At 37.4% G+C, this 12,537-nt stretch overlaps 1 protein-coding gene and 1 long non-coding RNA gene across 13 annotated transcripts in view; one reads left to right on the top strand and one right to left on the bottom strand.

Moving 5' to 3' along the window:
* The window catches only part of PLEKHM3 (pleckstrin homology domain containing M3), a 178,235-nt gene that overhangs the window by 28,934 nt on the left and 136,764 nt on the right, over positions 1-12,537 (bottom strand). For all 4 annotated transcript variants that reach the window (XM_072812672.1, XM_072812670.1, XM_072812673.1 and 1 more), the window contains exon 7: positions 2,727-2,884. In XM_072812672.1, coding sequence (XP_072668773.1) covers positions 2,727-2,884 — 158 coding nt within the window. The remainder of the gene's footprint in view (positions 1-2,726; positions 2,885-12,537) is intronic.
* The window catches only part of LOC140625401 (uncharacterized), a 141,118-nt gene that overhangs the window by 44,097 nt on the left and 84,484 nt on the right, over positions 1-12,537 (top strand). For 6 of the 9 annotated variants that reach the window (XR_012024730.1, XR_012024735.1, XR_012024732.1 and 3 more), the window contains exons 2-3: positions 6,897-6,984; positions 11,143-11,199. This is a non-coding gene — a long non-coding RNA (uncharacterized lncRNA). Of the gene's footprint in view, positions 1-2,777; positions 3,098-6,896; positions 6,985-11,142; positions 11,200-12,537 lie in introns of those variants that run through there. The other 3 variants (XR_012024737.1, XR_012024736.1, XR_012024731.1) reach the window with 3 other exon arrangements.

The raw sequence follows: 12,537 nt of genomic DNA, 5'->3' as shown, positions 1-12,537 counted from the left end.
TCTATGAAGTCATCTGGCTTTATGGGAAGACTTAAAAACAAATTAATTCAGTTTCTTTACTTGTTATAGGGCTATTCATATTTCTATTTCTTCTTGAATCTATTTTGGTAATTTGTTTTTCTAGAAACATTCATTTCATCTAAGTTGTCTAACTTGTTGGAATATAGTCATTTATGGTATTTCTTTATAATTCTTTTAATTGCTTTTTCCTTTTTCCTTCCTGATTTTGAGTATTTGGTCTTTCCTACTAATTTCTTGGTCAATCTAGCCAAAGAGTTTTCAATTTTGTTGATTCTTTCAAGAAGCAATTTGTAAAAAAAAAAAAAAAAAAAAAAGCAATTTGTAATTTCATTGCTGTACTGTTTTTCTATCTTCCATTTCATTGATATCTGCTCTAATCTTTACTCTTAACTTTCTTCTGCTCACTTTGGATTTAGTTTGTTCTTTGTTATCTGGCTTCTCAAAGGAATTTCTGGTAATGGATTTGAGACCTTTCTTTTTTTTTTCTTTTGTTTTAAAAAAGATCTTATTTACTTATTCATGAGAGAGAGAGAGAAAGAGAAAGATAGGCAGAGGGAGAAGCAGACTACCTGCAGGGAGCCCAATGTGGAACTTGATCTCAGGACCCCGGGATCACAACCTGAGCCAAAGGCAGATGCTCAAACATTGAGCCATAGGTGCCCCTCCTTTCTTTTTTTTCTGACGTGTTTTTTCATGATATGTTTATAGCTATAGGTTATACTCTAAGTACTATGTTAGCTGCATTACATACTTTTTAATTTTATATTTCATTTTCATTCATTTCAAAATATTTTAAAACTCCTCTTGTAATTTATTTCTTCTTTGACTATAAATTTTTAGTTTGTTTGATTTAATTTCCAAATATTTGAGGGTTTCTCAGATTTTTTTCCTATTGGGGATCTTAATTCAATGTGTCAGAGAATATACTTGGTATGGTTTCAATTTTTAAAAATTTATTGAAACTCATGAGACACCTGGGTGGCTATTGGTTAAGCAGCTGCCTTTGGCTCGGGTCATGATCTCAGGGTCCTGGGATGGAGCTATGCACTGGGCTCTCTGCTCAGTGGGGAGTTACTTCTCCCTCTCCCCTGGTTCCTCCCTCCCCTGCTTGTGTTCTCTCTCTCTCTCAAATAAATAAAATCTTTTAAAAAATTTATTGAAATTTTTTTTGTGACCCAGCATATAGTTTATACAGTTGGAAGCATTTTTAACTTAATTTTTATTTTTTTATTAAACACTTTTGATTATGATCTAATGCATATACCATAAAATTCATTCTTTTAAAGTTTATAATTCAGTGATTTTTAGTGTATTCACAAGACCATGTAACCATCACCACAGTCTAATCCCAGAACATTCTTGTTACTCCTAAAACAAATTAGTACCCATGAGGAGTTATTCTTTTTCCATTCTCCCATGACCGAGGCAGCTACTAATCTACCTTCTGTCTCTATGTATTTGCCTATTTGGGACATTTCATATACACAAAACATAAAATATGTGGCCTTTTGTGTCTGGCTTCTCTCACTTGGCATAATGTTTTTAAGGTTCCATACTGCAGCCCGTATCAGATTCCTTTTCAGACTGGATTATATTCCAATATATGGATATACCACATCTTGTTTATCCATTCATCAGTTGATGGACACTTTTTGGCTATTATGAATACTGCTGTGAACATCTGTGTACAAGTTTTTGTGTGGTGTACATTTTTAAGAAGTCTGTAATCTCTAGGCTATGAGTTAAGTACCTGTACTCAGGAAATAAGGCTGGAGTGTGTGTGTGTGTATCTTTCTGTGTGTGGAGCCAACCCAAGTTCCTGTATGTTTACAAAGAGTCTGTGGGTTTAAGAAGAGGCCAGAAGAGCTGAGTCAACTCTTAATATCTTAGTTTTACCCTACATGCTTCAGCTCTCCCTGGCTACATGCCTCCCCTTCTGTTCTGAACCACAGTGTAAGTGAGCCCTGCTGGGTGGGAAATGAAGCATGATTTCATGGCCAAAGAAGCCAGTGCACAGACACATAAACAGTATATATTTCTATGATGCTTTTGGAATGAAAGGAAAAGTGATATGTATCATTTTGTGATTCAAGAAAAGCAATAGTAAAAACCCTACTCTCAAGTTAGCGGGAGAAGAAAATCATCCATCAATCAATGAACGCGATGATGCCCAAATATTACTTTGGTTAGAAAAATAATCCCACATAAACTCCCACTTTTCTCTCCTTTGGATCCTAAAACTTTCATCACCACACTGCAGCGCATCTGTGGAGAAACGCATGTGGTAAGCCAGACAGCTGTTCCCCAGTGTCTTGTAGTTTTATTCCTGGTGGTCAGTCCAGTTTTAGCATTGCTATGAAACTGTGATTTCCCTTTGCCTATCATTTGGCCCTGAAATGTTGTGAGGATTCTTCTTCCCTGATCTTCATTCTAAAAATGAATCTAAACACTCTTCATTACCTAAGAAGGCAGAGTTAGGTGATGTTTTTTTTGCAACTCTTTTATCTCATTCTGGATAAAGATAGTGAAGTGAGCTGGGAATGAATATAGGAAACCAAAGGGTAAAAAATGTTCTCCTCGAATAAGGGAAATCCGATACAAGGTAAGAGAGATACAGTGCTTGACTAAAAGTTGGCCTGATTTGACCAAATAAAACTTCATGTGACATATTAAGGTATACTTTTATAAGACAAGAGATTCTGTACCTGCTTGTTGAAATATCTTCAAAAGGGTAGAGGATCTCTCCATTGTTACAGATTTCACAGATGAACCCCTTCTGGCTACAGAGACTGCAGCTGTATACGTGTGAGGTGGCAAATTTAATGACCTTGCCCAAGAATGGAGCCAGCTTCCCCTCTATTACCTGCGGAAAGAGAAATGGGACAGGGAAGCAAATCCATTGAGAAGAGAAGTCTTGCAGACCCAGGAAGACTGGAATTCCTTTCCTTTACACAACAGGAAAACCTCTAATTATAATTTCTCAGCAACTCTGAGAAAGAAAAGACAGTATTTTCACTCCAAAAGAACTCTCTGGTTTAAACCGCTGGAGGTTGGAAAATAAAGATGTTGAAACTTCTTTTGTATTCCTCTTTCACTGTAGCGTGATATAGGGAATTGAGAACCAACAAATGGGGAACGCTACTTTCATAGACCAACTTACTGTTATGGTGTGCTATTAGAGGAGTGGGGTAGATTTCCCAAGATTAGAAAACATGCAAGGTAAACATTAACGTAGAATATTATGTTGTAAATTCAATAATACCTATCCTCTGATAAGTTAATAGTATAGCTTCTTTTACCATCTTCCCCAAAACATGTAACAAATGTGGAAAAATAGGTTTCTTTTGGTGCTGATAATAAGTATGTTAATATAAAGAGATTGCAATTTGACAGTCTGAGAGCTGCATTCAGCCTGAGGATTTTTTTTTTTTTAATTTTAGTGTTTTAAAAAATGATCCAATCTGATAACTGGGAGATTTCACAGAAAAATCCTGAATTTGGGCTTTTTGGGAAAAATAATCAGATTTAGCAAAACCAGGCCTGAATTCCAACATGATGATGATCCTGATTATGAGTAGGGGCTGCTTGCTCCCACAGAAGCACATGTTCTACGGTTGACAGTTGTCCCCTTCTAGGTCCTACTATTTTGAATCTGCCTGCATACCACTATTACGTTACCTGTTGGCCTGCAAACATCCATGAGTCTGGAACCAATGGTTAGTCAGATCCCTTTTCACTTAAGTAATGCTGAATGAGCTTCAAAGACTTCAGCAGTTCAAAACTGATATGAAAAAAATCTGCCTTCTTTCTCATCCATGCATGGCTATATACATGCTGATTTTGACATAACGAAGATTCAATTTAATTTGGAAATAGTTAGAAATAACTGGTAATAGCTGGATACTTTCACATCATGGAATAATCTCATGATGTTTTAAAAATGAAGAGAACAAGTTGGAAAAGCAGATCTTTCACTGTGTGTGTATATAGTTTTTTTGCATTTTTAAAAACAATGTATATTATTTTTGTATTAAGATACAGAAAGTGAATAGAAAATAATGTACACTGCTTTATAAGAGTGGATTTTTTCTTAATAAAGAGAATAGAAATTATGCTGGCTGTTTTTTGAGTCAAGCAAGTACATTTTCTACCATCCTTTTACTTACTCTCCTCTGCACTTCTTTCAGGAAGCCATAGGCCAACCTCCTTTTATTTATATTTTCTCAAGAGCCATTAACATTGATGAACCCCAGTAACGTGTACTCCTAATACCACCAGATGATACACACTTTCTAAGAAATAACCACTACCAAATCTTATACCAACCACCGGTAAACACTTTCCAATGTGTCATAGGGTTATTTCTAAATTGTGGTAACAATAGTTCAGCAGAGTTTGGTTTTACTTATGTTCCTCTTTCCTAAACAACCAAGGTTAATGACACATTTAGAGATGCACGAACAAAATATAGCTCAGTTGGGGGAAAACATCAGGATATAGAACAGTCCAGAAACCAGGTGAGTAAAGATTTTTTGGAGGAGCTGAGGGTGAGAAGGGAATATGTGGAAGAAAGTTATTATCTAGGGTCTAAAGGAGAAGGCTGGGCATCTTATGCATAAAGGGTTTTTTTTTTTTTTTTTTCTGCTAGAAAACTTCCTTGAGACAAAGGGTGTGAACATTTTGAAGGCTTTTCAAATATTTCACCAAATTTACACTGCCAGAAATGTAAATATATTTCTATTGGAAGACTTTAATAAGCTTTAAAAAATTAATCTGAGGACTGGTATCTTTATAATATTTATTCTCCCTATCAAAGGACCTTACCCATATTTCCATTTTATTAAATCTTCATTTGTTATTGCTTAATAAAGTTTTGGGTTATTTTTCCCTGTATAAGCAACTCACACTATAGGTTATTTTAGGGTTAAACTTTTATATAATACTTTTCCTTATTAGCTATTGCTGGTTTTAGAATATATTGACATTTGAGTATATCTTATATATAACTATTTCACTGAATCTTCATGAATGCAAATCACTTTTAGGTGATTCTTTTGGGTTTTCTGAAAGTAATAACTTGGTCCCTTCCTTTCTAATGTTATATCTCTTATTTATGTTTCATGTTTTATTTCATTGTCCAGTGACCCTAAAATAATTTGACGTAATGGTGTTAGCAGATATTCTCGCTATTTCCATGAGAATTAAACTGGAAATTATGTAGTCTACAGTGAATGGTTCGTTTTCTCCATCAAACACATATAGTCATTCACCACATTTATTAATTCCCTCTCCTTTTTAATAGCAGCTTTGAGATACAATTAACATGCCAAGTAATTCACCTATGTAAAGTCTACAGTTAAATGGTTTTTAGCATATTCACAGAGTTGTATGCCATCATCATAGTCAGTTGTAGAACATTTCACCAACACTTGCAAAAAACCCTATACCTATTAGCAGTTGCTCCTTTTCCCCCCCATAACCTGTCTCCTCCCCACCAAGCCCTAAGGAACCAATAATCTTTTTTTGTCTCCATAGATTTACCTCTTCTGGACATTTCATATAAATAGACTCATACAATATATGGCTTTTTATGACTGCTTCTTTCAGCATAATGTTTTCAAGGTTCATGTTGATTCTCTTTTGAATATCTCTGGTATAAATAAGTCTCTTTTTCCTGTCTTGCCAGCTATTAACACTCCTCTCTAGATTAATGAAATCATTTTCTAGTTTTACTTCTGGAAGCCAGTCTTTTCCCTCTGGTTCATCCACAGCATATATACTAACCAATTTTGGACATCATCTTTATCAAATATCATCTCTTCTTTCAAATCTTGAATTCTTATTTTGTTGTTAGTAAAAGTTCACTCATTCATTTCATAAAATTATATTGAGTTACAATGTCCTATATACTCACTAAAGGAGTGAACCAGATAAGACTGGAGCTTACGTTTTTGCTTGGTGTGCAAGCGTCTCCATTAACTTATTCCATACTATTTATCCAGGCTCATTTTCCATTTCTTATACATACCTTCCATTTTAAGAAAACTTTTCCTTGTGTAGAATATGCTTACTTTTGCTCTTGTGCCTTCACCCATGTCATTTCCTGTCTTAAGTTTCACTTCTTAACACATATTTATATTTCACCTAGGCTTCATGGCTCAGATCTAGTCAGTTTCATCTGGAAAGCCATCTTTGGCTACTTCAACTGTTACACTTCTCTTGTGCTTCATATAATTTACTTTTATATAATTTAATACAGAACTTGATGCTGTTTTGTACTCTTTACTATTGTTTAACATGTGATTGTTTTCCTTATCCAACCAGACTGAACATATAAAAATGGTGATACTAACTGTAAAACGGTGATTTTACCTATAAAATGGTGATTTTATATGGAACGATCTAAGAATGTAAATTGCTTGAAGGCAAAGACTGAGTCTCACACTTGTTTTAAATATCCCTTCTGCCAGGGACATGAGTTCTTGTTGATTGACCAAGGATGCCTTCCTATTTTCCTCCTTGCCAGCAGCAGTCACATCTTAGGGGTGTCTTTGTGTCATAAACATTTTTAATCATTCTGCTGTGTGATTTAGGGAAGAGCATAAAGAGTGCGAGGACCTGGTGGCTGCTCAGCTGTTCAGGAACTTTTTTTGCTTCTTTATACTTAATTGCTCTATTTGTTAGCGTAGGGTTCATGGCCATGTTCCAAAGAGCTGACGATGCTGAAAGTTTTTCCTCCAGAAAAGTGAGGTAATAGTCTATACGTTTATTTTAGAATGTACACACATTTCTTTAATAGTATAGAAAAGAAAACTATAGGTACAGATATATTTAGGACGTTTAAAGCTTGTCTTTTTTTTTTTTTTTTTTTAAAGCTTGTCTTTGAATACAACTACTAGCAGCACTGGAAACAGAATCCAGCTCTTCTGGCTTCTGGTCTAGAAGTTTCATCACCACAAAGAAGTAGGTTCTAAGTATGAAATCTCCTTGGTTCAAAAAAAAAAAATCTCCTTGGTTCTTTTTAAAAATCAGATATATCTTCACTTTGGATGATTGCTTAAAAAGAAATCAAGTATCCTACACCCCTACCACCTCCTCCTGCCTCCAAGAGTCTTGCAACTTACACTCCCAATTCCTATCCATCTTGGTGGAGCCTTAAGGTTAGGAACATATTCCATAAACACCACAAAGAGGATGGCCTCACAGAAGACCAAAGCCTAAGGAGCCACTATCTTCAGGGTCCAAATGAGAACCAAGTAGAAAAGGGCCACCAGGATGCCAATGGGTCTGGAAAATGACTATGGGTAGGGAAAAGTCAAATGTCCAATAAGCTAACAAGCTTGCCAGCAACCACACAGCCTGAGAGAAGTCACACATGAGACCTCTTTTGTGTCAACCCTAAATTGGAGCACTTCCCCGGGTAGTGTTACTACATAGAGTAACAACAGTCTTCAATAGGGCCCGGCATGGGGAAAAGTTCTGCAAACTGGGTATTTAGATTAGAGTTGATTCAGGGGATTCTGATACCACTAAGAGCAAGCCAGGACTGATCAGGACAAAGAAAACCACAAAAGTACTTCCTTAATAAAACTGGCCAAAGCTTGTTTAAAAAAAGAAAAACAAAACCTAACCTTCGTAGTTTTAGCTTGACAACTTGGCTGTATTTTTCTGGTGTGTGGTAGTTTGATTCACCAGGGAGTCTCCCAGAGAGGCTGACATTACAGAGTTTTCCATATTCCCTCAGAACTTACTTGTCTCTGGGTACTGGGAAGCAGCAAAGCAGAGTGGAAAAGGCAAAGCTGATCTGAGTACCTATTCTAGTTCATCCGCTTTCCAGCCACGAGATGTTGGTAAATTACTTAACCTTTTCGAGCCCCAGTTCATCAGCTGAAAAGTTAGGATAATACCTACCTCGTAGGGTCGAAGGACGGATCAGATTTATTATAATGAAAGCACTGGATATAATGTCTAACTTAGAGCAAGTAATTAATAAATAATAGCTTATTATTTATCTTAATCTAAATAGAAACTTTAGATGATTTAGATTCATTCCAACTTTCAAACACTTGAGATTTACAGCAGGGGGGAGAAAAGAAAGGTCTTTTTTTAATGTCATTTCTAAAGGGAGAGAGAGCAAGAAAGAGAGAGAGAGGTGGGAGGAGGAAGGGCCAAGGGAGAGGAAGAGAGAGAATCTTCAGCAGGTTCCATGCCCAGTGCAGAGTCTGACTCGGGACCTGATCTCACAACCCTGGGATCATGAACTGGGCTGAAAACAAGAGTCAGAGGCTGAATGAACGGAGTCCCTCAGGCACCCTACATATCATTTTTTAAACGGTATCAAATTGTCTTTCTGTTGGATAGAATCAGTAGCAATTAATGTAAAGCGGTCAGTTCCATTCCCTCCAACACTGCTGTTAATAAAGGAACAAGGCTTCTTTTTGCCAGGCAGGATGCTGGGGAAAGACAGTCAACACACCTCAAGCTTGATTTGACTCACTCATATAACACCTTAGCAACACTTGGAAACTATCTTTCTTAATCTTTTCTTGCTTGTAATTAGTCACAGGTTAATATAACTTTATAATAACCCATCAAAAGTCACAAGGCCATTCCATGTTTAGCATAACAGGCTTGTGGTTTCCGTTAATCAGGTGGTCATTTAGGGATGTCAGGAGTGAAGGTGAAATAGAACTGAGATAAGGTTGTTATCCTTCCACTTATTTTCCTCAAATGGCCAGTCTACGTGAACAAAATCATGACAAAGTAGTTAGCAGAAGACATCTGTAGCTCTTCCCCATCTCCCAGCCCCCTGACTACTCCTCATCTTCTTTGTACCAAACTGCCCTATCTCCTTGAGAAAAGGCAGATGTCCAAAATGGGGGAAAAGTGTTTGCTTCTGTTTTCCATTATACTTAATTTCTTGTACTAAGGAAGGTACTACTCTGATTGACTTATTTGGAGAGTGTGCATATGTGAGAGGTATTTTATTGGTCAGGTAGTCAAAGAATATATACTTTCATTTGTAATTTAAAGTTATGTGTCCCTGAGCTCTGGGTATTATACTATATGTTGGCAAATTGAATTTAAATAAAATAAATAAAATTACGTGTCTTCTCATCACGTGGTAGGATAAGGACAAAAGGCAACATCAAGCTGGTATCTTCATAATTCTATTTTTTACTTTTGCAGTCTTTCTACAATTCTTTTCACTCATTTCAGGTACTTCTAAAACTCAAGGAGCTGGCAAATGTCACTTTTCATCATCCAGCTGGCTGACAAATAAAACAAATATGCTTACCCTTCTTGTGTGACTGCAGCCCACGAAAGCTGCCTGGTTGAACTTCCAGCTCAGGGATACACACATTTTCCCCCCTTTCTATTCTGGTCAAGATGGTCAGCATTGGAATTTGAGGCCTATGGCTTTCTTGCAGACTAAGACAACAGACTTTATTTGATTTACTTTCTTGCAGACCAATCAAAAATTACAATTAAGTTAAAAAATAACCTAGTGCTGCCTTCTCCAAACCACAGTTTCAGAAACAGCTGCTTATTACTCATGTGTGGCACCAGGAAATTGCAGTGTCATGTTCAAGGTCTGTGGCCAATAGAGATCTGTGGGATTGGGAAATGGGCACAAATGATTCTTTTATGTCCGTTACCTTCACTCCCTTGGCACCACAACACCATTCAAAATCTACAGGGGGAGAGGGACAGACCACTAGTAACTTGGGCAAGAAAAGAGGAAAAACTCTTTCTCATTGAATTTCTTTATGCAGTGGCTCATTCTTTCCCCCTGATTTGTCAAGTTACCTTCCATTTCAATACAAGCATTCCTCAGCCATTGTGTAACATCTAGATTCTGGACAACTGTTGGGAATACTGTGATGAAGAGGGCTGTTGCACTTGACAAATGGCCCCTCCTTAAAAGTCTAACCAGAAGACCCCATTCACGGTAAACAAAGCCACCTGCCACTCATTGGTAACAAGCTAGCTTGATGAAATGAAAGAATCAAAACTGTCACACACTGTAAAATGATTTAAAATATAATTTAGTTTGCATTTGCTTGGCCAGAGGGCTATGAAAGGTTTTGCTATTTTTTCTCTGCCATTTCTCAGCTGTAACAGGTGGGTACTGTGAAGTCCAGTGACCTTGGTCAGGTGAGTTCGTAGAGAGCTAGGAAAAAACAGTCTGTAGATTCTGCTCAGGTTTGAAAACCCTAACAGTAAGAATATTCTGAATATATTCATTCAATTCTAAATTTTTCTTAATTGTAAGTCCTTAAAAATATAAAATAAAAAGCATACCACCATATTATTTTTCTTAAAAACAGAAAATAACTAGAGGCGCCTGGCTGGCTCAGTCAGCACAGTATGCGACTCCAGATCTTGGGGTCGTGAGTTCACCCACATTGGGCGTTTACTTAAAAAGGGGGAAAAAAAAACAAGTAGTATAAGGGATTTTCCTATTTCAAAAAGTTTGTTAAAACCCTACTTTCCCATAATTAACCTTTGAGCTCCTTTTTTTCTTTTTCTAAAGAGAGCACAAGTGGGGGAAGGGGCAGAGGGAGAGAATCTCAAATGGACTCCATGTTAAGCAGAGCCCGATTCAGGCCTTGATCTCACAACCCTGAAACCATGACATACGCTGAAACCAAGAAGCTGAGGCTCAACCGACTGAGCCACCCAGGTGGTCCCTGAGCTCCTTATAATGGCTCAGTGCTGGGAGGCTGGTGTGTAAACAGAAAACTTCTCTGATCAGCTGCCCCCCACCCCTCTCACAGGACTGAAACTTTGGCTAATCAAGCACTTTGCTGCAGGTGGACTATGATGTCACCAATTAGCTATTATCTGAGCCCTTCCCAAAGGTGACAATTTCAACTTAGACTTTGTAAACTATGTGATAATTTAATCTAGTGTTGATATAATTGGGTAGATTAGGGTATGGCCATCATCATTTCCATCAAATTGCATTTTGCTTCCTGCTGGAAACAGTCTCAGGGAATGAAAGAAAAACAATTTCCTTTGGTGAGTGAATGGCAAAGATAAACCCCAGAACACAAATTTCTTATTCAGAAAAATATATGGGATGGGGCCTACTTCAGAGAATTTTTTCTGCACTAGGTAAAGTGCCTCCATGGCCACGACCCCAAGGAACTTCAGAGGAAGCATTTGCAAAGGGTGAGTACATGTATTTATGAGGAAAATGGATTAAAATATTTTAAATCGAGACAGTTCCAGAAAATTCCCATGGTCAGCAGGGTTTTACTTCTCTATTGAGTTAATTAGTTGTATGTCTGAAATAAATCATATTTAGGTCTCTATTGTTCATTTTGGCTCTAGTTAAGATACTAGTGAGTCACTGAAAAGTAAGGAGACTTCCTAAGTGGTCTTTTACACTCAGCTTCCTTACTTCATGTCTGAGAAAACCAAGGCCCCGTGGTGCCGTGAGCTGCTCAAGATCACTCAGCTGATTGGTGGCAGACCCAGAGTCTCCCTGTTTAAGCAACCTTTCACTATTCGAGGAAGGGATACTTCTAAGGGCATCAGAGGTCAGAGAGCAGCCCCCCTGGGTTTGGTTCAGCCTGGGAATTCTGAGGTTCCTGGATGTCTACTGACCTACCATGTATAAACAGAGGATTTCTAAACTGACTCAGTCCCAGCATGAAAGCAAGATGCATTGTCTACATCTCTATCTACATCTACCCACAATTTTGATCCAAACTAGACCTGCCTTTGGCTTACAGAAACACTTTTTTGTCCAACATATTCTCTTCTCGTATAACAATTCTCTTAAATGGTCACATCTTGTGTTGTTTTCTGAATATGGAATATGATTTTGAATACCTCATTATTCTTAGATTACTAGGATATTCACTGGTTAAAGTAATCACCAAATTCTGTGGCAAAAATGGACTTAACATCAAGTTAAACCCTAGCCTACTCACCAAAAGTAGAGAAGTAACTTCGTAAAAGGAGAAGCAACTACAGCTGGAAAGAGCAAAGCAAAACAAAACAACTCCACCTATGCATGTAACGTGGGAGAAATGAAAGAAGTATGCTTTTCAGAGAGGGCTCGAGTAGAGACCAATATAAAACATCTTAACAGAAAACAACAAAAGACTCCACACTTGAAGGAGAAAGATATCCGGAGAAATAAAAGCAACATTACCTGATTACGTAAGGATAGGTGAGTGAATGGCATGAACCATTCAAGAACCATTCGCTGAACCAGCGTATGTCATGGTTTCAGGGTTGTGAGATCAAGGCCTGAATCGGGCTCTGCTTAACATGGAGTCCATTTAAGATTCTCTCCCTCTGCCCCTTCCCCCACTTGTGCTGTCTCTCTTTAGAAAAAGAAAAAAAGGAGCTCAAAGGTTAATTATGGGAAGGATAGGAGAGACATAAAAGGCCAAAAGAAAGGGAAGGAGAAGTAGGGAAAGGATGGAAACAGGAAAAAAAATTAAGAAATAGTAAGAAGCAAAATTGAAATGGTCACAGAAACAAAGGAGAGAGCTG

This window comes from Canis lupus, chromosome 36 (genome assembly GCF_048164855.1).
Source record: "Canis lupus baileyi chromosome 36, mCanLup2.hap1, whole genome shotgun sequence".
Taxonomy (NCBI): domain Eukaryota; kingdom Metazoa; phylum Chordata; class Mammalia; order Carnivora; family Canidae; genus Canis; species Canis lupus.
This window is presented reverse-complemented; position numbering and strand designations above follow the sequence as displayed.